The 25,781-nt window shown below is 35.6% G+C and overlaps 1 protein-coding gene across 1 annotated transcript in view; it reads left to right on the plus strand.

The window, feature by feature from the left end:
- The first annotated feature begins 1,122 nt into the window (after positions 1-1,122).
- CNGB3 (cyclic nucleotide gated channel subunit beta 3) overlaps positions 1,123-25,781 on the plus strand; it is a 159,844-nt gene continuing 135,185 nt past the window's right edge. Inside the window, 3 exon segments of the mRNA XM_036830505.1 lie at positions 1,123-1,233; positions 4,538-4,619; positions 18,520-18,646. Of these exon segments, the coding sequence (XP_036686400.1) occupies positions 1,123-1,233; positions 4,538-4,619; positions 18,520-18,646 (320 nt within the window).

The following is a 25,781-nucleotide window of genomic DNA, read 5'->3' on the forward strand; positions in this document are numbered from 1 at the left end:
ATGAATTACATTTCCTCAAAGTGATATTCATCAAACATACTGCCTCTCTGTTATGGGCTGAATAGCATCTCTTCAAAAATTCATGTTGAAGTTCTGATCCCCCTACCTCAAAATGTGACCTTATTTGGAGATAGAGTCTTTAAAGAGGTAGGTTAAAACAAGGTCACTGAGGTGGGCCTTAATCTAATATAACTGGTGTCCTTACAAGAAGAGGAAATTTGGACACAAACATGAACAGAGTAAAGACACTGTGAAGACACAGGAAGAAGACCATCTACAAGCCAAGAAGAGAGACTGTTCCTTTACGCACAGCTTTCAGAAGAAACTACCCTTGCTGACATCTTGATATCAGGCATCTAGCCTCCAGTATAAATTTATGTTGTTTAAGTCACCCAGTCTGTGACTTTGTTATGGCAGCCCTAGCAAACTAATACTCTCTCTCTGCTTAATTCTAATGTAATCATCATTATGCATCTGAGGTGGATGTTTAGGCTATTGGGAATGGGAAGCATTATGTCTCATTTTTCACTATATTTTCTAAGAATATCATTAATCTAATCAAATGGTAAAATACTAATTTAAAAAAAAAAAAGAATCACCAGAAGAACAGAAAAAGGAAAAAGTATTTACTTCACAGTGCAGAACTACATGTGAGGACTTTGGGAGAGTTGCTTTATATTATATGCCTTTATGCACATTTTTTTTCAATCATTTGCATGTATTACTTTGACAAAATTTAGATAGAAGAGATAGGTGGGTGGGTAATTAGAAAGAAAGAAAAATAAACAAACCAATGGGTAATGTGATCACATTTAAACAATCATTTAAACAATTTAAATCAACAACGGAGTTTTGTTTAATTCTCACTTATAAATTATTCACAGGGGTATTCTGACTCTCTAAAGTTCATAAACAGAATTCAAAACATCCAAGGAGAAGTAATTTGCTGCTTTTAAGCCAAAGCCCTGACTAGCTCGAGAGTTGCCTCTAGGAATTAACCAGAACGAAATCCTGATTAAGGAACTAATTGGCTTGTCTACTAATGAAAAGAAAAACAAAGTACATTTCTCTACCTCGAGACATAGAGTCATAAAAACAGAAGTTTTCAGAACCACCTTTAAGATGTTTAAATCGCTGACAGTAAGATTCAACAAGGTGAAGCCTAGTGAAGGCAACAATGAGAATAAACAAGGTTCTGATCCAAACAGCGAGCCACAGCAACCCACGAGACAGGTACGCTCCCCACGTCCCTAAATCAGTCTTGATTCTCATCATTTCTTGTCTGGGGAGGGATTTTAATAAACACTATGATATGTGATTTCGCTGCAGTTTTACCTGCTACCATCTGGGTCGTGGACTGTTTGTCTTTGGGTTTTATCCCTATCATTTTATACATACTGCATACATTGGCTTTAGAATGGAATAATAAATGTTTAGAAGACCCTATTATGATTTGGAAAAACAAAGTAAGACTTCTCCTTGCTGATTTTCACTTCTACCATCATCCAAAATGAAATCATTTCTCAAATATTAAGCTGGTTATATGATCTAGTTCCAATAGAGAATGTCAAACATCCTGGTCTTAGGAAACTGCATTTTAACAGTAATTTCTCTAGACCAGGAGTTTTCAATAGGGAGTAGTTTGTGCTCAGGACAATCAGCAACATCTGAAGATATTTTTGGTTGTCACAGCCCAGGGGTAGGGAAGTTACTGGCATCTAAAGGGGAAAGGCCAGAGATGCTGTTAAATGTCCTAGAATGAACAGGAGGGCCCTTTACAACATAGAATTCTTCAGTTCAAACTTTTGATATTGCCAAAGTGGAGGAACCCTGCTCTGGACAAATATTTTCACAAGTTCTAAGTCTGTTCGTCTATACAATGAGGATGATACCTGCTTTGTAGCCTTGGTATACAAACTAGAGACAGTACAGATAAATCATATAGTAGGGAATTCCTAAGTGGTAATTATTATCATCATCATTATTAATAATCTGTGTTCTTATGACAGATTTAAGTCCAAATGATAATTATATGATCAATATTCACTTACAGCTATTTATAGAACAATTTTCATGGATTGCTCACTAGATTTACCTAAAAGCACTATGTAAGATTTTTAGAGCAAGAATTATTTTCTCATCTAAGAGAACTGGATGAGAGATATCAAATACAAACAGGAAGGTACCTCAAGGACTAGCATAGCATGGTCTAATGATTCAGGTTTAAATGAGCCTAAAGTATAAAAAATACCAAGATTACCTAATGTTGGCCCGAGAAAATTTGCCTTCCTTTTCTGATTAACACTGACTGTTTTTGCAGTGGAAAGAAGTGGAGAATGTTCTTTATGAGAGTGCCCTTGACTTTTCTAATACTTGTGTCAAAATAAATAATCTCACACTTTAAAAGTTATTTATATGTTTAAAAACTTATAGAATATCACAAATGTTGAGCTGGGTACTTCCCTTCAACTAGCCTTGTTGTGTTTTTCTCTGGGAAAGTCATTACAGTGATGTATGCCAACTTACCATCATGATTATTTTCCCGCAGAGCACATAAAAATAGCTAATACATTATTCTCTTGGAGAACATAGTAGCTAAGAGCAAATACTATGTGCCAAGCAATGTGCTATCCCTTTCGAAGCACTGCTGTATTGAATTCTCATGGGCCCTGTTATAATTTGCTACTTACGCACAACTTACAAATTTCAGAGTCTGGATCAGAACCCTGTTCTATCTGACTTTAGTGCCTGAGAGCTAAATCACTAGGTTATATCGCTACAAACAGAAGGCAAAATGAGCAGAAACTCCTTAGAGAGTTGTCTTTCCTTCAGAAACATTAATATTGGAGAGCTACTCAGACTAGACACAGGTAGGGCAGCTCTTAGACACATCCTGTGCCATTCCTGACAACCATAATTTGTGGATGTTAATCAGGAAGTCTGCTGGCATCACATACCTTAAAAGTCATATTGGGGAATTATTTGCAACTACTCTTTCCAGTAACATGTTGGTAAAAGAAAAATAGTTTTTCTCCAGTTTCAAATATGCTAAATGTTAAAAATGACACAAAATTAAAACCCTATTTTCATCTACAGAATATAACCTTTTAAAATGACATTTAAACAATGTTTCTGAAATACAAATAGATTGAGTCCTATAAAAAATCTATGAATGAATAAATCAATTTACATTGTATTTTAAGTGTCATTTAAATAGTTAGTTCTCAAACCAAAATATCATATGTAATTCAAATTTGTCAATAACCATGAAATCAAAAACTGCAAACTCAGACTAGTACAAACTCTCTCTCATACTCCAGAATTAGACACTATTCACATAAAACTACATTTATGTACACATAAAACTATGATGGAAATGTTTCTGAATAACATGATGTAAAAGTATTTGAAGTCAGAAGGTTTTATCACTACTTCATAATCTATCCAAGGATCCATACTTTTCTAGCCATTTAATCAATTTCCTATTCAATAATATAAGAATAATAATAGCTTATTTGCCTAACACATATGAGGCTTAAATTAAATCATCTGATTAATTTGCTTTCCAGTTTAAAATGTTTCTGACATACAGTGTCTAAAAATAATGTCAAACTCCACATCAAGGCTTAAAAGACTCTCAAAACCCCTTCCTACTTCACTAGCCTCATTTTCTCACCCTTTTTCCCTTCCAAGCACTTCTGTAGTCTCCCTTCACCTACATATACCTTAGGCTTTTGCTAAACATACATCCTCTGCCTGGAATATTTTCCATGCCTGTCCCTCTGGAAAACAAAAATCTCATCTTGATTTGTAAATCCAGGAGTCACTTCATTTTTAATAGTGTCCTTCCTTTCCCTTCAACTCCAGAAGAACTGACCACTCCCCTTTATGCCCCACCTCTAGCATCTACAAACATTGTGTCATCACCGATAACATTTCGTGTCAGTTGCATTGGTGTGTGTTTGTTCCCCCTATGAGACTGAGCAGCTTGGGAGCCAAACTTTCTATGCTCTAACCTTATTTTACCCTGTCCCCATGGGAAAATCTTCAGGTATACACTGGCCACATCCAGTGAGATATACTTACATTTCAAAGGAAAGCTTAAATGTTAAGATAAATGATGAAGTAGAGACAAATGAAATCATGGAATGTAAAAAGAAGAGAGCTATGAGTAAAGACACCAAGGTGCTTTCTTCTTTCCATCATTTTACATTCTACCTCTAAAGACCTAGACTGGGACCAATGCTCTGGCTGTAGGAAGTAGAACCAGAACTGGGAGAAACATATGCCTGGGAGATGCAGCAACCACAGTGAAAAAAACAGACCATGGTCAACAAACTGTGGAGGTTGAAGTTGATTATTCAATAGTAGAGCCAAGAACATTCATTTAAGTGCAAGAATTATCATTTTTAGTATATCATAAACAAATGATCAATTTTAATGACTGGCTTGATAATGGAATGAAAAACTCTTATATTTTACATTCAACTTCATTTTATGTAAAATCACATGTACTATCTCTATTTTTTCCTCAAAGGGAGAAAACAAAAATGAAAAGAAATCTCTCAAAACCAAGATGCCTCCAGTTTCAGCTGAAGAGTCATACATCAAAATTCAAGGTAAGAACCCAAGTCTGTAGAAAAAAAACACTAAAAAGTAAAATGTATATTTCTCTGAAATGTATTGTCTGATGAAACACCTGCCCTTGGCTAGGTAAATTACATAGGGTCACACTTGAAATTATTTGAAGATCTGGATATTTATAAAAATTATTTCTTCATTCAGTCACTTATTAAATAGATGCCTTTTTGTCACCTACCACGTGCCAGGCCCTGTTCTGTGGGTTGGAGATACAGTGGTAAAGAATATAGGCCAAATTTGTGTTAACATAAGTGTATAGTGAACAATGAAATTTCAGGTAAGTGTTATAAAAACATTAAAATAGATATGGGTTGTACATGTATAAAGGTTCTGTTCTCTTCTCCCTTGAAACTCCATTAGAAATCTTATCTACTCCTAAGGCTGCCACATTCACTTCTACATTGATGATTCCAAATTCATATCAGACCAATTTCTTTTTTAAGACCCTGTCTAATATTTTCCAAGTAACCACTGGACAAATATACCTGTATGTTCTGCTGCCATCCTAAAGAAAGCATGTCTAAAATTTAATTCCTTATCTTCCCCTTCAAATAAGCTCCCTCTCCTGATTTATTTCTATTCCTGGTTCTATTATTTTTTTCAGTTTCTCAAAACCTAATTCATGTTGTATTCCTCTATCTAGGCTGTCCTATAAAGGAAATTAGTCACCAAATCTCTTTTCATAATGGCCCTAAAACTCACTTCATTCCTTTCCAATTCCACCACTAATATCATCCTTATTAGTAACTCATGCCTACACGACTCCCAGGCTCTAAGTGATCTCTTCTGATTAGGACTCTTTCACCCAATCTCTCCCCTTTTCATCCAGCCCCAACAGTATTAGCAGATTACTTTCCATTAATCATTATTTTGATCTCACGTCTCTGCTAGTCTCTTCTAAAGAGCCTTAAGTGCCTCAATATTGCCTGCAGGACAAAATCTAAATTACTTCATCTGACTTGGTAGGATCTAATGAAATCTATTACCAGCTTTTCTCCTATTTCTCCTGAGTATTAACACTACATTATCACCAAGAAAACATAAAAATGATAGAAGAATCACTAAAACAGAATATGCTACTGTTAAATAATGAAAAATACAATTATTGTTACAAAACTAGAGTAAATGTTTTTGCTTTTCATCTATTAGACAAAGGTAAATGTATGATAATTTTTACTAGAACGAATTTTGGGGCTGAAGCACAATTGAGTTTTTGCTAGCGAGAATTTCTATCTCTAAGGAGGAAAAATAAGAAACATGTGAAAATTACAAGCAAGATTGTAAAGAAAGGAGCAAATCACAAGAAAGGTTGTAAGTAAACAAATTCCTCTGTAGGAATATCCCCACAATCAAATACTGAAGAAATATTCCCATTGTCATTATACTTGACTGCTCTTATTTAAAAGAAAAACAAAGAACCTATGTGAAGAAAATAACAATTTAACAGAGAAATGTAGAATAATCTTGAATAACTGGAGGAAAATAATATGTTCCCAGTTTGGAGGGTAATATTATAAAGATATAGATCTATTTTTGTAAGCAATTCATATTTCTATTTTCATGATCTCCTCTCTACCTGCTTTCAACAATATATTTTAAAAAACAAGGGAAGAAAATTCACTTTACTTTTCTTGATTTTATTTATTTATTTACTTATTTATTTGGAAGTACAGATCTAGGTTTTTACTGTTCTGATTAGAATGTAGAGAATACTTACTGTGTCTATAGAGATCAGCTGTTTTTTTTTTTTCACTTTCTTTTGCATTTTCATCTCAGCCAAGAAGACAGCAAAATAGTGTCTTCCAAACAGTCATCATTTACTTACCTGAGGAGAAAGAAAAAAAAAGCAAATGTTCTGCAATGTTTTTCAACATGAATGCAGTTTAATATTACCTCCTAACTGATTACTAAAGCTAGGCTCTTCAATTGTTAGATTATCTGATTTAGAATGTTTACAATGATGTATCACTGAAAAGGAAGTATTTAATAATCATAAAGGCTCCATTTCTGATAAATGTTCACACACATATATTACTTCCACAGATAGTAAGACTCCTATACCAAGAGGATATAATAAAAAAATGTGTTCTTGACATTTTTTCCCTCCCACCTTAACAAAAACAAAACATCAACCAAAAGACACCTCTCTTGATTCCACTTCCTCTTTGGCTATTGCCTCATTCCCATATTCTCCTTTAGAGTGAGACTGCTTGAAATGCTATCTATACTTGTAGTCTCTGATTCCTGTTGTCCCTTTCTCTTTTTTATTTTTTTATTGAAGTATAGTTGATTTACAATGTTGTGTTAATTACTGCTGTACAGCAAAGTGACTCAGTTATACATATATATATACATTCTTTTTCATATTATTTTCCTTTATGGTTTATAAGATATTGAATATAGTTCCCTGTGCTACACAGTAGGACCTGTTTATCCATTCGGTATATACCAGTTTGCATCTGCTAATCCCAAACTCCCAATCCGTCCCTCTCCCATTCCCTCCCCCTTGGCAACCACCAGTCTATTCTCTATGTCCCTGATTCTGTTTCTGTTTCATAGATAGGCTCATTTGTGTCATATTTTAGATTCCACATATAAGTGATATCATATGGTATTTGTCTTTCTCTTTCTGACTTACTTCGCTTAGTATGATAATGTCTAGGTCCCACCATGTTGTTGTAAATGGCATTATTTCATTCTTTTTATGGCTGAGTAGTATTCCATTGCATATATGTACCACATCTTCCTTCTCCAGTCATCTATAGATGGACATTTAGGTTTTTTTCATGTCTTGGCTATTGTGAATAATGCTATAAACATAGGGGTACATGTATATTTTTGAATTACAGTTTTGTCTGGATATATGCCCAGGAGTGGGATTGCTGAATCATATGGTAATTCTATTTTGAGTTTGCTGAAGAATCTCCATACTGTTTTGCACAGTGACTGCACCAACTGACATTCCCACAAACAGTGTGAGAGGGTTCCCTTTTCTCCACACCCTCTCCAGCTCTTGACATCTTTTTATCAGCAGCATTATTTAATCTTCAAATTTTTCAAAAGGAGTAGAAGGTTCTTCTGTAGATCATATAAGAATTTTCATTGCATACACTGAACTGTTGGTTAACAAATGGAGGTATTGAGGAAGAGAGAAACACCCTACAGTAGAAATCAAATCTACATATCCAAAGGAAGAAAAAAACACAGAATTGTCAAGATAATTCAAACTATAATTCTGTTTTATTTTGAGTTATTTTAATTTTTTTATTGATGTCTAGTTGATTTACAATGTTGTGTTAGTTGCTGGTACAGAAAAGTGATACAGTTATACATATTTATACAAAAATAAAGAATATTTCACATTCTTTTCCATATGGTTTATCACAGGATATTGAATATAGTTTCCTGTGCTATACAGTAGGACCTTGTTGTATATCTATTTTATATACAGTACTTTATATCTGCTAATCCCAAACACCTAATTTATCCCTCCCGCAGCCCTTTACCCCTTTGGTAACCATAAGTTTGTTTTCTACATCTGTAAGTCTGTTTCTGTTTTGTAAGTAAGTTTATTTATGTCATATTTTAGATTCCACATATAAGTGATACCATACAGTATTTGTCTTTCTCTTTCTGACTTACTTCACTTAGTATGGTAATCTCTAGGTCCCTCCATGTTACTGCAAATGGCATTATTTCATTCTTTTTTATGGCTGAGTTGTATTTCATTGTGTATATATACCACATCTTCTTTATCCATTCATCTGTATGTAGACATTTAGGTTGCTTCCATGTCTTGGTTAATAGTGCTGCTGTGAACATTAGGGTGTGCATGTATCTTTTTGAATTAGTGTTTTTGTTATTTCCAGAATTGCTGGATCATATGGTCATTCTATTTTCAGTTTTTTAAGGAACCTCCATACTGGTCTCAATAGTGGCTGCATCAATTTACATTCCCACCAACAGTGTAGGAGGGTTCCCTTTTCTCTACACCTTCTCCAGCATTTGTTATTTGCAGACTTTTTAATGGTGGCCATTCTAACTGGTGTGAGGTGATACCTCATTGTAGTTTTGATTTGCATTTCTCTAATAATTAACAATGTTGAGCATCTTTTTGTGTGCCTATTGGCTATCTGTATGCCTTCTTTGGTGAAATGTCTATTTAGGTCTTCTACCCATTTTTTGATTGGGTTGTTTGTTTTTTCATTATTGAGTTGTATGAGCTGTTTGTATATTTTTGAAATTAAGCCCTTGTCAGTCACATTGTTTACAAATATTTTCTCCCAGTCTTGTAGGTTGTCTTTTTGTTTTGTTTATGGTTTCCTTTGTTGTGTAAAAGTTTGATTTGGTCCCATTTGTTTATTTTTGTTTTTATTTCTATTGCCTTGGGAGCCTGACCTAAGAAAACATTGGTACGATTTTTGTCAGAGAATGTTTTGCCTATGTTCTCTTTTTATGTGTTCTTTTATGGTGTTGTGTCTTATATTTAACTCTTTAAGCCATTTTGAGTTTATTTTTGTGCATGGTGTGATGGTATGTTCTCACTTCACTGATTTACATGCAGCTGTCCAACTTTCCCAATATTACTTGCTGAAGAGACTGTCTTTTCTCCAGTGTATATTCTTGTCTCCTTTGTGGAAGATTAATTGATTGTAGGTGTGTGGGTTTATTTCTGAGCTCTCTTCTGTTCCATTGATTCATATGTCTGTTATTGTACCAATACCACACTGTTTTGATTACTGTAGCTTTGTAGTATTGTCTAAAGTCTGGGAGGGTTATGCCTCCTGCTTTGTTCTTCTTCCTCAAGATTGCTTTGGCAATTCTGGGTCTTTTATGGTTCCATATAAATGTTAGGATTATTTGTTCTAGTTCTGTGAAAAATGTCATGGGTAATTTGATAGGGATCACACTAAATCTGTAGGTTGCTTTGGGTAATATGGCCATTTTAACAATGTTAATTCTTCCAATCCAAGAGGATGGTATATCTTTCCATTTCTTTAAATCACTTTCAATTTCATTTATCAGTGTTTTATAGTTCTCTGCGTATAAGTCTTTCACCTCCTTGGTGAGGTTCATTCCTAAGTATTTTATTTTTTGATGAGTTTTTATGAGATTTTAATATTATGAGTTATTTTATAATAGTGATGGTTTCAAATCTGTAGTTCTCACATAAAAATACAACCTTGATGGAATGAAACCAAGAATCACATCTTTGGGATTACAAGTTTATTCTTATTCTTGTTATACTCTATTCAAAGTGTGTGTGTAATCTTAATTTTTCCTGGCTGGTAATAAAAACTCTTTCATGGAAACTTCATTTAATAGAGGAGCTATTTGAGTGGGAAGGAAAAAAAATAGTTTCGTTTAAATTTGCAGACTTAGCATGTCTTCAGAAACTTTAATAGGAATAACAGTTATATTTGAGATATTTTGTTTTGAAAAAGCAAAAGCAAAATTATTACTGTTTAAATATAGCCTCTTATACATGGTTGGTATTTCTGTGTTCTTCACTTCAAAACATGCAGGTGCAATGTCATAATATCTGCAGATGTTGATTTCTGATTATAGAATTCTTATCTTCTGCAGAGCCTGGTTTAATTTATATCTGCCATAGAAATGAAGAACGCAACGTATTTTTGATTCAAATAAAGATAACTTACTAAAGTCCTCTTTTGATTACAATCATCTTTCTTAGGCTTCCACTTCACTTATATTACATTAAATATTTCTTTAAATTAATGTTTTGGTACCAGCATAGGATATGTAAATGACTTACCTAGTGATTTATGATGCCGTAAAGTGACTCTATTTGTGTGGAAGTGGATCAAAGTTAGGTGCCCATAACTAGTATGGCTTGGTAAGATCAATAATGCCCCTCAAGGTATCCATACCCCAACTCTGCAAACCTATGAATTTGTTACCTTACATGGAAAAAAATTGCTGATGTGATTATATTAAAGATCTCGAGATGGTAAGATTATTCTGCGTTATCCGGGGGCCTCAATGTAGTCAAGGGTCTTTATAAGAAGAAGGCAAGAGGGCCAAAGGCAGAAGAAGGAGAGATGGGATGTGATGGAAGCAGAGGTTGGATTGATGCATTCTGAAGATGGGGGAAGGGACCATGAACCAAGGAATGCAGGCAGCCTCTACAAGCTGGAAAAGATGAGGAAACAGATTCTCTCCTAAAGCTTTCAGAAGGAATGCAGCCTGTCTTAGACTTCTGACTTACAGAACTGTAAGTGAATAAATCTGTGTTGCTTTAAGCCATTAAATTTGTGGTAATTTGCTACAGAAATAGAAAACTAACATATATGACTTTAAAATACTCCATACTTTCAAAGTCACAATTAGGAAAATGAAATTTTCAGTTCAAACAATCATACAATTAATACTAAAGGCAGTATTTTGTACTAGAAAAAACAGAGTTTGACATCCCTGAATTCAAATTATTACTCTGCTACTTAACTAGTTTTGTGTGACCTTAGTCAGTCAAGATATTTAACATCTCTGACTCTTAGCTTGCTCGTGTATAAAATAAGTATAATACTGTCATCACTAGGTTGTGGGTATGAATTTAATTAATATACATAAAGCATTTAGCATCGAGGTTGGTAAATTCCAATGTTGACAGAAGTCAGATAGCTTAAATGAGGATCACGTATGCCCTGTCTAAAGAGCCAGAGGTCACTCGGCTCCTACCAATCGCTGCCATGTGGGGAAGAGGGTTAAGTGCTGCCAGACATTTCATCTTCAGTCTAGAGAGACTGCAAATACAAATCTTAACTTGAAATTTCCCAGTTTTTAAACGTTGACTTTTTAATGTTTAAATATTCCCTTATTTTACATCATTGAAAGAAAACTGAATTCTTGTCAAATTTAGCCCACACTACCATTCTGTGGCCTCTAACCAACCACATGTAGGTACTCCATGTAGTTCAAACCTGTGGACATTGACAGCCCTTGACAAGATGTTTTTAGTTATCCTCTTAGTCTTCCCTTCTTCTCCAGTCATGTTCTCCAGCACAGACTTTGTGTTGCAAACAGACTACAAGTGTGGGCTCCTCCCTGCACCTTCTGAGCCAAATAGCTCTCCACAGCCAAGATCCCAGCGTGCCAGGTTCACCACAGTTCCAGGTCTGCAGAGGCATCACAGGCCTTGCCAGTCCCCCACCGTCTATCCAAACTGACCTAGCCTGCATCTCAGCCAACTCTTAGTTTGAACAGACATCCAGAGAGCTAAAAAACAAACAAACAAACAAAAACTGCTCTAGAGCTAAAACTGCTCTAAAAAATAAATTCTATTAATTTTTTAAATATAGACAGAAAAAAGGAGGGAAAATCCTAGCTTGTTTAAACAAGAGACCACTCTTTAGTCCTTGGTAGTAACAGTTAACTTACTCAACTTAACTTGTCTTATGTGGAATAGGAAAATGGGCAGACTATCTACTGAAATTTAATTTACAAGTATCAGTAAAGGCTTCCCTATGTAAAAGCAAACAGCTGGACTGGCAGGCATAGTATAGTCCACTCTGTGACTATTGGTCCTATTCACCAGCCAAGGGTTAAGGTGGGAATATAGAAACTACATCAACAACAAAAAAAGAATGAAACTTTTTATCAAAATTACTCAAGCATATTTCTCTGCTTCATCCCAAAAGAAAGTCTTATACAGTATACAATTAGAAGTATAGAACTCAATAAGAAATATTCATTCAAAAATAATACCTAATGTGATGATGAACAAAAGAAATGAGAAATGAATAAACTTGGCATGTGAAATTTCTGAAAACTTAGTCTAGAGTAAAGATAAGTAACATGGGCTTTACAGTTTGAAACGATGAAGAAAATTCCCAACCATGCTGAGTTGGCAAGGGACATAGGCATAATCAGGGCACCTTGGGTGGCAAGGGCTCATCGTAAGAAAACTTGTGGATAACTGGAACTGAAAAAATGTTCAGGGGATGGAAGCAGCCATAGGAGCTAATTACTGTCTCTGACTCTTGTTCACAGTCAACATGGCTTCGTTTCTCAAGACTGTTGTGTTTCTCTCTATATATCTACTCTGGACTGCTCTCTTTCCATCTATTCTTTTCCCAGTCCATATTCCAGAGAGAGCAGTCTACCTGACTTAGATAACAACCATTGTTCCCACGGGGCAGAGGCTTCATGGTGACCATATATATCGGTCACCAGCCAGCATGGATTGCTACCTTCTTCAGGTCAGGTGCCCAGCTGTGTGCACAATCAGGAACCATTCCTGCATGTGATACAGCAGAGATGGAAAGAGCTAAAAGAAGAAGTTAGGCAGAGAAATCATACACTGTTTTAATATCAAACAGAAGAGGAGACTATGATAAAATACCTCAGTGTCCACTTATTTTTTTAAACTAGAAACTTGAGACTCTAACCAATGTGGGTGTTTTCGCTTTTTTCTTTTTTTTTTTTTTTTTTGGATAAAATGCCATTGCTTTTGCAGTTTGCATGATTTAAATATATTTGCATAATTCAATTACATCAGACTCTGTGTTTTTAGGCTTCTTTCTGCTAAAGAATATATCTGATTTGCAGGAAATCGCATTCTGCTTTCTTGATCCCTGGAACTCTTTTAAGTAAATAGAAGTTCTTGTATGCCCCACATACATCAATGCTGTGTAGAGCTGAAGGAGTTAATGTATATTTTTTGAAAAAAAGATCATTTTAATTTACCCTAGTCTGGCTGGTGGAACACTTTGTATTTATATTGCATTTTTCTTGAACGGAGTCTTTATCTAATTCTCACAGAAATCCCCATGACAAAAGTATTCCTCATTTTATGGATGAGGAAACTGTTATAGAAAAGCGACTTATCCAGAGTCAACCAGAGAATTAGTGATGTTAGGATTAGAGCTCTCTCTTCGGTACCCAGCACCAGTAACTCACCACATTCCTTAATACCTGTACATAAAATGCATCTTCTAGATGAATTAATCCCAACAAAAAGGTCTCTGAAACCAAGCATGCCATTTAGAGAGGACAGGATTCCTTGATCCTGACACAGTACCAAAGCTACCTTATATGGATCTGTATTCTTTTTGCTTTGCAGTTATTCATTTCTTTACTTGTGATGATGTACCTTAAAGCAAAATCTGCCTAAATGTAAAAATTCCTTCAGGACTTTTTAGCATGTTAAGGCTGCCTGGAGGAACTCTAACCTCTGACTAGGTTCAAGGACCCCATCCTAGCTCTCTTGGCACAGGCTTCTGCCTGTACACCTCCAGCAATGGGGTTTTCGCAGCCTCACAAAAATGTATGTTTCACTGTTAGACAAGTTGAGTTGTTAGAATGTTTGGGGTTTTGTTTGTTTTTCTGTTTTGTAAATCCCATTGATGGATCCCTCTTCTGCCTTCTGGAATACATGAAATAATTTTATTTTCCTGTCTACGTAACAGCCCTTCAAAGAATTGGAAATAACTGCTAGGTCGCTAGTTAGTCTTCAATACCTTAGCTAAAGAACATAAGTTCCTCAACCATTCTTCTAATAGGATGGTTTCCAGAACTCTCACCTACTCTGATTCCTTCTAGATTTTTATAGATTGCATGAGCACTTCTTAATATAAAGTACTCCATTTTTCTATGCTATGTCATTTAAGGCACTCCATCAGATTCCATTGTGTATGCACTGCTACAGTATTTGTCAACTTCCTCCATGTCATTTGACAATCTACAAAGATGTAATAAAATATCAAGTGTGATCAAGGTGCTGTAATTAAAATTATTCTAAGAACACATATATTCTAGCAACTACAAAATTAATCACAAGCTGAGTCAAAAATACAATCTTGGGTGCCAGAAAATAATCATTAATCATACACTTCTTAAAACTGTGTTATTCATTTTTATAACTCCAAATGTTCATTCATTAAGATGAAAATAATAGTATCATTTATGTATCTAATCAAAGTACTCAGACTTAGTCTTTATTAATTCATCTAACATCTAGCACTCAGGTATTGTTGTTGTCTAATAAAAGGAGATTTGTTTTTGAGACAGAGCCCACAATGTATTTGGTGTTTTAAGAATTAGAAATTTAACTAAGTGATACCATCACCTGCACAAAGTATTCCAACCAATGAAAGCATTTTTAGGTCTTCTTTTTACATTCATCCAAAAAAGGGCCAATTGAACCAATGCCTAATTAACAACCTTATTCCCAAATTAATTTCTTTCCTTGAATCCCTCCTTTTCCAGCAATTATTTAGTGCCACTGATAAAATATGGAAGGTTAATAGCTTTCTGTATCAATTATTTCCTCTCTTAAAGAGGAAAGCATGTGTTTCACACCTGTGCAGGCCTCCACCATGTGCAGTACCATGGGGTCAAACAGTCTGAAAGTGTATTACAGAGGCCCAGAGTGAGATGCTGCCAGGCTGGAGACAGAATCAGCCAGGTGTGTGGAGAGCAAACTCAGTACTCACTCTTGCACATTAAATAAAAGCAACCATATCAGAACACTTTGATCTGCCACGGGCACACATTCCAGGGCAGAATTTGACCAAGTGCACTGATGTGATCTGGCAATTGCTACACAATGTGCAAAGAGCACAGTTGGCAGAAAGACTTGTTCTATTCATTTGGGCAGCAACAAAAAAGGGAATCCTGCTGTCCATGTGTGAAGCTGGGAAGTACCATGTGCAGTTCACAAAACTTTACCCAGATGCCAAAGCAAGATTTGCCATGTATTTTAGATTTCTGTTTCATGATGAGGATGATGCAAACAATCTGACCATCTGTTCCCACAAACAAATAACATGCTGCATGGATAAAAAGACACCCATACTGACTATAGTTGATGGAGATCCTTTTGTTTTAAGTTCTCATGGATATTTTTTCAAGTTGTTCTGCCTTGAATCCAAGAATGGAAATAACTGGTTTCTCATCTTCATGGGAGTTTTAACTTCATGGGAGAATCACAGATTGGAATCTGCCTACTAGTGTTCAACTTTTTAAATTGCTTTGCCTCACTCTTCTACATTGCCTTTGTCCTGAGGGATATGAAGCTTTTGCGTCAGAGCTTAACTACTCTCCTGATTACCTCCTAGGTCCTTAACCAATTGTAGAATCTCTTCTTTCTTACTGGTTCCAAAAGAAGCACCATGTGCAGGTGAAGAGGAAGGTGCAGGCTTTAAAGGCAGTCATCGATGCTACATTATATGAACAGGTCGTTCTGGAAAAGGAAATGGGAACTTACTTGGGCACCTTCGATGAGTACTTGGAGTTATTCCTGCAGTTTGGTTATGTGAGCCTTTTCTCCTGTGTTACCCACTGGCAGCTGCCCTTTGCCATGCTAATAATCTCACCGAAGTTAATTCAGATGCCTTAAAATGTGCAGGGTCTTCAAACGCCCATTCTCAGAACCTTCAGCTAATATTGTATGGCAGGTATTATTGAGAAAAAATTATTTCTTTAAAAAAAAAATGAGGCATTGTGATTTTTTAAAAAGCTATGATAGAAGATTTATTTTATAATAAAATGCTTATCCACAAAGCAAATTAGGCTATAATTAATTTCTAAAATAGCCTAGATTTGTCATAATAGAGCATCATTTTAGAAGGGCTTGGTAATGTCTAGAGGAGACCTGGTAAGGTGTGAAGATCTACTTAAAGTTAGTTTAATCCAAATGTTATGAGAATAAACAAAGATTACTTATTAGAATGGAAGAAAAGAACTATTGCAAAACAATTGGTCATGTAATTGGTACTAGCAGAAAAGTAACACAGCAAATGTAATACATACGCTGTGGCTTGAATGAGCGATGGAAGAGGACGATGCAGCTTATACTCATGTGCCTCTATAAGAAACAGTCACTAAAAGCCTCTTAAGGAATACTCTGTTTTACACATTCTGCCTGTTTTATATTCAGGAGGTTTTTTTCTGAATTATTTTACTCATTTTTTCATGCTCTATTTCAATCCTAATATTCTTTTGGGGACAGGTGTCCCTAGAAATGTATATGTGCGCAAAATGGCTCATAGCCTTTTTTTTGGTCAGACTCCTTTGAGGAGCTCATGTTAACCCTAGATCTTCTCCATGGAAAAAAATGCATATATAGCATACAGTCTCAAGTGTTCCAATCCATGATTGTACAGGACATCCATGGCCAGAGGTTAAGAACTCTGCTTTAAAATATCGTACAGTTATTGGCCCCAATATTTGTAGATATAGGAAAAAGATTTGGCTATCACTTTCTTAGGCAGCAATACATGGAACAATGTCAAAAATCTGAAAAGTGATTGGGGGGGTGGATAAAAAAATGGAAAAATATAGCTTGATCCAAATACACAGGGAAAATTCTCTCATTTCTATCAAAATCCTCTCGTAAAAAATGACATATGGAAAGTGTGTGTTTCCTATCTTCCAGCCAAAATTAGTATAATTCCAAATAAAGGTAGATAAGAGATGTAAAATGAAGAAAACATTTGGGAAATTCAGGGGTTTATTCTTTCTTATTCATAAATTTTTTTTAAATGGTAAGTAATGACTTGACTTTATGATTCACTTTATTCTTGAAACATGTTCCTGAAAAGTTCAGTATATTGAAAACTTTTAGATGGATCATAGAAATTTTCATATTAAAGGACTTGTATGGTGAAAACTTTTGTAAAGTAAGTGATCATCCCCTGATTTATCAGTTTTGTAAGCCCAGACTTTTGATACTGTTGTTGGCTTAAGTTTTAAAAATTATAATGTACTACAATAAAATAAGAATTATGATTTGGGCCTTCATTTCAACTTCTAAGCACAGTACATCCAATTAAAAATAAATTAGAAACTGTGGATAATGGATTAAATTGTGTTCATTGTATTTCTTTGCTCCCTCTATATTTTCTTTTAGATTAAATAATTTCTTTTCATTAAAATCTTCTCTAAAATCCAAATATTTAGCAGTGAATTGATTATTCTCTGGGTAAATTACAATTTAAACTATATTAATTGGAAATTGTATTTGTAGGTTTGAAGGAAAAAATTCAATCCTTGTACTGAAAATGAAGCTAGTACATATTAGTTTGCATTGCTTCTTCAGAAAAGATGTCACAGCTGAAGATGATCAAAGGAAGAACAAAGATTTTTATCAAAAAACGAAATTAGAATGCAAAATTTGAAAATAATATCAATGACATCATTTCTCCCTATTTTACTTTTCTGAATTTTATGATGCATCAATTTCAGCCATAAATTATACTTTAGCAGAACCAAAAATGCCTTATGAATGATGGCTCCTTATTAATCTCAGCCTTGCTAATGTCAAAAAGAAATATACCATGTGAAACTTTTGTTGCACAATACACCAAATTTAAGCATATTTTTTCATCAGTGTGAAGGTGTCTGCAGGTTAACTCCTCCTGCATAAGTTCTTACTTTGTTTAGAGGAATCCTAGGGGAGGTGTTCCTGAGAAAACTATTCTGGAAAAACAAGCAGCATCTCTGCAACTTATGTTGTCCAACATAGCAGTATTAAGAGTGGCATATAGGGACTTCCCTGGTGACACCGTGGTTGGGAATCCACCTGCCAATGCAGGGGACAGGGGTTCGATCCCTGGTCCACCAAGATCCCACATGCCGCGGAGCAGTGAACCCCAGCATGTAGCAGCTAGCCACAACTACTGAAGCCCGCATACCTAGAGCCCGTGCTCTGTAACAAGAGAAGCCACCGCAGTGAGAAGCCCGCGCAGAGCAACGAAGAGTAGACCTCGCTTGCGCAACTAGAGAAAGCCCGCTCACAGCAACGAAGACCCAATTCACCCAAAAATAAATTAATTAATTAATTTTTTTTAAAGTGGCATATATTCTTCTATCTATATGTTGTTTCTTTTCTATCTATATTTTGTTTCTTTTCCATAGATAAAATCTGCGAGAAAAATACACTCGAAGACAAGACCACAAACCCTGACTCTCAAAATCCAGCAGAATCAACTGGAACAAAGCCAGAGCAGAAGGAAAAGGGGACTGGGAAAGAAAGCCTGGTCAGGTGAGAACTCAATAAAACACATAATACTGCACTTAAAAATTCAAACACCTATCGCCCACTTTAGCTGAGCAAAGGTCAGGAGAACTACAGTAGTCACATAACACAAGGGATCTGGGCCGGAACTAAAAGGTTGTTTCTGTCCAGTTCATTGTTCCTTACCAGCCTGCTATGGCCACTAACCAGGATCTCTAGGCAGCCATTTGGCCATAGGCCATAGCACACCAACAAAAACATTGTAGTCACATGTCTGAGTCATTAGTATCAGCTTGAAAACAGCTTACATATTTACTAGGCATGAATTTTTTAAAAAGGACTTGAAGAGAATGTATGATTCTTCTCTGAATTCACAAAGAAATGGCTATTCCAATTCTGTAAACATCTTATTGTTCCAGAAGACTGATTATTATTTCCTTTCATCTGCTAAAGAAAGTGTGGTATGATAACCAAGAATAATTACAGAAACAGATAATCTTTTTGCTACTGAAGGAATACAGTTATATAAATACTTCCTAAAAAATTACTGGAAATATCACAAAGGAGATGGCAATGTCAGTGTGAATCAGTGAATTCACAATAAAACCCAACAAGAAGCTCCTTCATTTGGCCACTTCTTGGCATGTTTATGTGCCTGCTGATCCAATTTGAATTGCTTGACTATAGTTAATATAATTGCAATAAGTGTACTCTTCTTATTTAATAGGCAAGAAGAGTTGTCATTTATAAAGCAGTTAAAAGTACCTATTCCTCCCCCTTACCCCCCATTCCCACTTCTCTCTCAGCAGCTCTACTGTATTAAACTGTGTGCTGCCAATAGGTGTCACCATGACCCGGTGTACTAGGACCCGGTGTATTAGGTTGAACAATAGGCATCAGAAAGAGTGCATTTTCAATAGGTATATATTTGACTATATGAAAATAAACACAAGCTCACTCTACCGCACATACAAAAAAAAAAAAGTTTGACAAAAATTAAGCCTGACATATTATTTAGGCAGAGGGAAGGTACTTAAACTCCGAAGTAAAGATTAGACTCTCACAACTGGGGTAAGTAATTATATTATTTCTATAACTGTTGGTGCTTACAGATGATTTACAGTCCTGTTAGTGAGTCATTGTTATCTTTACTCCACAGATAAGCAGCCAAGGCACAAAAAGGTTAATTAGTTTGCCTATAATCATAGGTCAGCTCTGCCAAGATCAGACTGCAAAAGACTCAGATCCCTGAGTGGAACTTTTTCCTCGCTCCCACCAATACACTCACTTTCAATCAACATCTTAACCTTCTGAACTGATCTCTCTTTCTAGCATTTATTTTAGTATATTTAATTTTTTGTAACAACCAGGGTGATACATAGGTTTTCAAAGGACTGAAGTGGAAGACATAACTAACACTTTTAGGGGTGTATTCTTCTTAACCCAGTATAGTACTTTCACTCTTCTGAAATACGAAAATGCAAACATTTCAATTACACAGAAAATGGGTCATATCTCAAAAACACAAAACTCCTTGACACAGCCTTGTATGCTTCCCACCTGTTTTTACTTTGTCTTCCCCAACACACAGTTCCTTCCCTGTTTTCCCATCTCTCTGTTCCAGTCATACCTGTCCTATTTCAGACTCTTGTACTCATGAATTGATTATTCTCTGGAATGTTTGATTATTCATTTTGCAATATAGGTAGCAAAGTCGCTTGAGAATTATTGACAAACTGAGTAGACGCAAGTTAGTTTAAAGCTCTGGCTTTATGGCTGGCCACACTTCTCCTCAAGATTGAGGGAGAACCAGCTGCATTGAAGGAGCAACTTAAAAGGGTCACTGGAAGTTCCAGTGTCACTTTTGACTAATATTACTGGGAATCTTAATTTCCAATACCATGGAGGACTTACCAAAGCCCTCCTGTTTTGATTTCATGGGTATCAATGATACCACAGCTTGAATCCTAGAGAGCAGAGTTTTTATACATAACTAGAAAATATCAATGATAAAATAACTTTCTATTAAAAGTGTTATTTCACAATACTCTCAATGAGTAAAGATGATTTTGGTATTTGCAGTTATTAAAAATCAACAATTTTAAACTTGGGCAAGGCCAGGTTTTAAAAAGCTCTTTCTCCTTGAAAAACATTAAGGATTTGATTGATTGCAGGTACTAAATACAGATGCTGTGTGAGCGACTGATTCTCACTTCAACTTTCTGAAGTAACAAAAAAAGTTAATTATTACTAAATAAAATTTAAAGGTAGGTCTTTTATTCTAAGTGCATTTACATTATCCTCTGACCTAAGCCATGGCTTGAATAGGAATTATGTGTTTAGGATGATCAATAGTATTGGGGAGAATGCATGTTGTGGATTTTGCAGTCTCTGTGTGTGAAGTGCAGTGTGATATTATTGATTATGCCTTTAGTTTCTGTCACACTCAGCAGAAGATAGGCAGAGGTAGATACCAGGAGAACCAACAGGATATAGGTATAGATATAGATATAGATATAGATATAGATATCACAACAGGATATATTTTTTTAACAACAAGATTATATATATAAAGAGATTTATTATAAGGAATTGGCTCACATGATTGTGGAGGCTGGGAAGTTCCTAAGATCTCCAGTCAGCGAGCTAGAGACCCAAGAGAGCCAATGATATAGTTCCAGTCTGAGGCTGCAAGTCTCAGAATCAGGAGGACTGATGGTATAATTCCAGTGTGAAAGCTGCAAGCTGAAGACCCAAGAAGAGGCAATGTTTCAGTTCAAGTTTGAAGGCAGGAAGAGCTCATGCCCCTGCCCAGTCAGGCAGGAGGAATCCCTCTCACTCATGGGAGGGTCAGCCTTTTTGTTCTATTCAGGCAGGCTTTCAACTGATTGGATGACGACCACTTACATTAGAGAGGGCAATCGGCATTACTTAGTGTACAGATTCAAATGTTAATGTCATCCAAAAGCACCCTCACAGACCCACCTAGAATAGTTGGCTTTTTTTTTTTTAACGTATCTCTGTTGTATTTATTGCTTTGGCACAAAGATTATTGCAAAGTGCACAAGGAAAGATCAGCCATGATGTAATTTTCAGTTAAATGAGTTTCTGCTTATAAACATAACAATTTTCTAGAGGGCATTAAAAAAACAATTATTGAGTCATGTAAAAGCATTTAACTTTTTTTAAAATATCTTTATTGCAGTATATGCTTTACAATGTTGTGTTAGTTTCTGTTGTACCACAAAGTGAATCAGCTATAAGTATACATATACCCAAATCCCCCTCCCTCTTAAGCCTCCCTCCCATCCTCCCCATCCCATTCCTCTAGGTGGTCTCAAAGCACTGAGCTGATCTCCCTGTGCTATGCAGCAGCTTCCCACTACCATCCATTTTACATTGGTAGTGTACATATGTCAATGCTACTCTCTCACTTCATCCCACCTTCCCCTTCCTCCCCTGTGTCCTCAAGTCCATTCTCTACCTCTGCGTCTTTATCCCTGCCCTGTCACTAGGTTCATCAGTACCGTTTTTTTAGATTCCATATATGTGCTTTAGCATACGGTATTTGTTTTTCTCTTTCTGACTTACTTCACTCTGTATGACAGACACTAGGTCCACCCACCTCATTACAAATAAATCAATTTCTTTCCTTTTTATGGCTGAGTAATATTCCATTGTATATATGTGCCATATCTTTTTTATCCATTCATCTGTCAATGGACATTTAGGTTGCTTCCATGTCCTGGCTACTATAAATAGTGCTGCAGTGAATATTGTGGTACATGTATCTCTTTGAATTATGGTTTTCTCAGGGTATATGCCCAGTAGTGGGATTGCTGGGTCATATGGTAGTTCTATTTTTAGTTTTTTAAGGAACCTCCATACTGTTCTACATAGTGGCAGTATCAATTTACATTCCCACCAATAGTGCAAGAGGATTCCCTTTTCTCCACACCCTCTCCAGCATTTACTGTTTGTAGATTTTTTGATGATGGCCATTCTGACTGGTGTGAAGTGATACCTCATTGTAGTTTTGATTTGCATTTCTCTAATGATTAGTGATGTTGAGCATCTTTTCATGTGTTTGTTGGCAATCTGTGTGTCTTCTTTGGAGAAATGTCTATTTAGGTCTTCTGCCCATTTTTGGATTGGGTTGTTTGTTTTTCTGATATTGAGCTGCATGAGCCCAGAATAGCTTTTGACCAAATACCTGGGGACCCTGTGGCCCAGTCAAGTTGACACATAAAATCAACTACCACACCATCTCCATTACTCACATAAAGGAACTGAAAGTTTTTCTGATGCTAAAATGCAGTCTTTTCTTACCATTTCACAGTCCTCTCATCTCACCTGCAATGGACTGAATGTTTGTGTTCCCTCAAAATTCACGTTTTGAAGCCCTAACCCCCAATGTGGCATTATCAGAAGATGGGATCTTTAGGAGGTGGACCCCATCATGCATGGAATTCGTGCCCTTATAAAGAGAACTTAGAGAACTCTCTTGTCCTCTTTCCACCATGTGAGAATACAGCAAGAATCCTGTAAAACAGAAGACAGCTCTCACCAGAACCCAACTATGCTGGCACAGTGATCTCAGACTTCCAACTTCCAGAACGATGAGAAATGAATTTCTGTTGTTTATATGCCACCAGTCCATTGTATTTGTTATAGCAGTCTGAACAAGTAAGACATCACCCAACCCAGCCTTACCCAAAACTCTTTAACATAGAGCCTCAGTACCCTTGGGCATACATAATAATGACCTTCTTCTTCATCATGCCACAGAACAGAAATTCTAAAGTTAACTATTTACAAAGTTGGGCATCCTGTTTAAAATATTCCCTTGTCTCAAATATTGTTTTGTAAGGATACAAGAGTATGGATATATGCCTAAGCCAAATTCACATATTATGTCTATTTAGCTCTTTATATAAACATAAAAAAGAAGGGGTAAGTAAAGTTGACATTATTATTATAAAGATGTGAATTTCATTAAAACAAAATCACTTCTGTGATTCTGTGATGTTTTTTCATCCAACTCTCAATAAGATTCTAAATAGAACCTAAAACTAATTTTCTGGCCACAGTAATAATACTTATCTCAAATACATGTCAGCCCAGGAGGAGATTTCTTTTCAAGATATCCAAGTATTACATATCCACATTTCTGACTGGAATCCATTTGTGTTAAACTAGCTTATTTATTTATATATTTATTTATTCTTTTTTATATCCTTTCAGAATGTTTTCTAAGTTGTTATCCAGGGGAAAAATATTCTTTGCAAATCTTCCAGAAAAAAGCAACCAATTCATTATCTTGTCAGATGAATCATTTAGCTTCTGAAAGACATGGGGTTCACCCCTGGAAAGTCCCATTGATGCCATTTGTCCATTACCGAGAAAAACAGCATGTTTCTGGCATTCCATCTCAGCACATTCTTATTTTTTAATATAAAAAAGTGCATTTTGATGGACACTAATGAATAGCAAGCAAAAGATGTGTTTTGTCTGGAAATGTCAAATAGCTATGCCTGAAAAGGAGACAGAGTTGAACTCCTGATAGGTTAAGTGGTTAAATGATGAACAAGCGAGTGAAAAGTTCAATGCCCGTGACTGGGGTGCACTGCAAGACTGACTTTTACAGTATAGTATATGGCTTTTCATCACTGTTGCTACCCATAACGCCAAGAAGGAAGGTTATTTCTATGAATAGTCTTCTTTGTTCATAATAGAAATCAGTCTCTATTTGGGTGGTTTTAAAATAGGCAGTCATATCACAGCAGAAACAATGAGAGCAGAATAGGATTCAGAATCTTATCAGCACTCATAAACACTGACGTGTATTGTCTTCTAGCTAGAAAAAGCAAGAATCACTGCCGTAAAGATGCTTAAAAATCCATATGTGACTTTATAGTTGAAATAGAAAAGGAATGTCAGCTACCAAGTTTATAAAAATAAAATACAATTTATACTATAATAATTTATAAGCATGTAAAAAAATAAAATCAGCTACACATGTGCTAATTCTGTGGGATGCATAATAAAAAATGATGCACTATTATTTTTAGCCCTAAATTAGAATTTTCCTCTATGGTAAGCAATACTTTTATAATTAGGCATTGCAAACACTTTTAACAACAGATTGGCATCTCATTTTAATAGTGATTGCTAACTTATATTTCTAGCAGTATGGCAGACTAAACATTTGTAGAAAACTCTTTGGGGAGAATGTAATTTAAACTACTAGGTAAAATATAAAACCTGCATTTGAATGCATGCCTGAGCTAGTGAAAAATAAATTCTACTGATAGAAAGTTTCAAGAACTGGTGTTTGCCCTGAGGATTTTTCCAAACTCTAGAGCCTAGATCTGAGTTGAAATGTGTCATTAGTGAAACAAAACCTGGGATTAAACTGGATGCAAAAAACAGGTTGGAAACTCTTTCATAAAACTAGGATTCCACAGGGTAACCCACTGGAGGGTAAACTATTTCTCAGAGGGAAACAGCTTGAGTAATACTTGCCTTTGTCCTGGATTTGAGTGGGAAAAATGGAAGAAATTTAAAATTGGGGGTGTGGAATGAAGGAGGAGAGGACAGAGGAGGGAAGGGGCAGAGAAGAAAGGAAGGGGAGAAAAAGAAGGGGAAGAAAAAAAATTCTTAGCCATAAGCCAATATTCAAACAGACCTAGAACCAGAATTCTTATACTATCTATATTCTGAAAAAAAATGAGGCTAAAAAAATTTAAAACAATTAAATTTGAGAGCCCAGACATCTGCCAAAAACCAGCACAATCTGGAAGAAAACAAGCTTTAAAACCACGTCTCAAAATATCCCTATTGATAAAGTTTCAATTAACATGAACTCACAGTCAAAAATTACTAAACACGTGAGGAAATAAATCGCTGTGAACAAGACAACAGAAACAAAAAACTGCAGAATCAGACTCTTGAAAACCTACAGATGATGAAATTATCAAAAACAGTATTCTGTATAAGTATGTGATGTATATTAAAAGAAATAAAAGAGAAGATTGAAAATAAGTTAAGAAACAACAAACCAGAAATTGTCAGAATTGGCAAGGTATTTCTGCAAGTTAACTGAGAAGAACATCTAGAAATGAAAAATATAATCTCTAAAATTAGAAAGTCAGTGAGCTAG

This window comes from Balaenoptera musculus, chromosome 17 (assembly GCF_009873245.2).
Source record: "Balaenoptera musculus isolate JJ_BM4_2016_0621 chromosome 17, mBalMus1.pri.v3, whole genome shotgun sequence".
Lineage (NCBI taxonomy): Eukaryota > Metazoa > Chordata > Mammalia > Artiodactyla > Balaenopteridae > Balaenoptera > Balaenoptera musculus.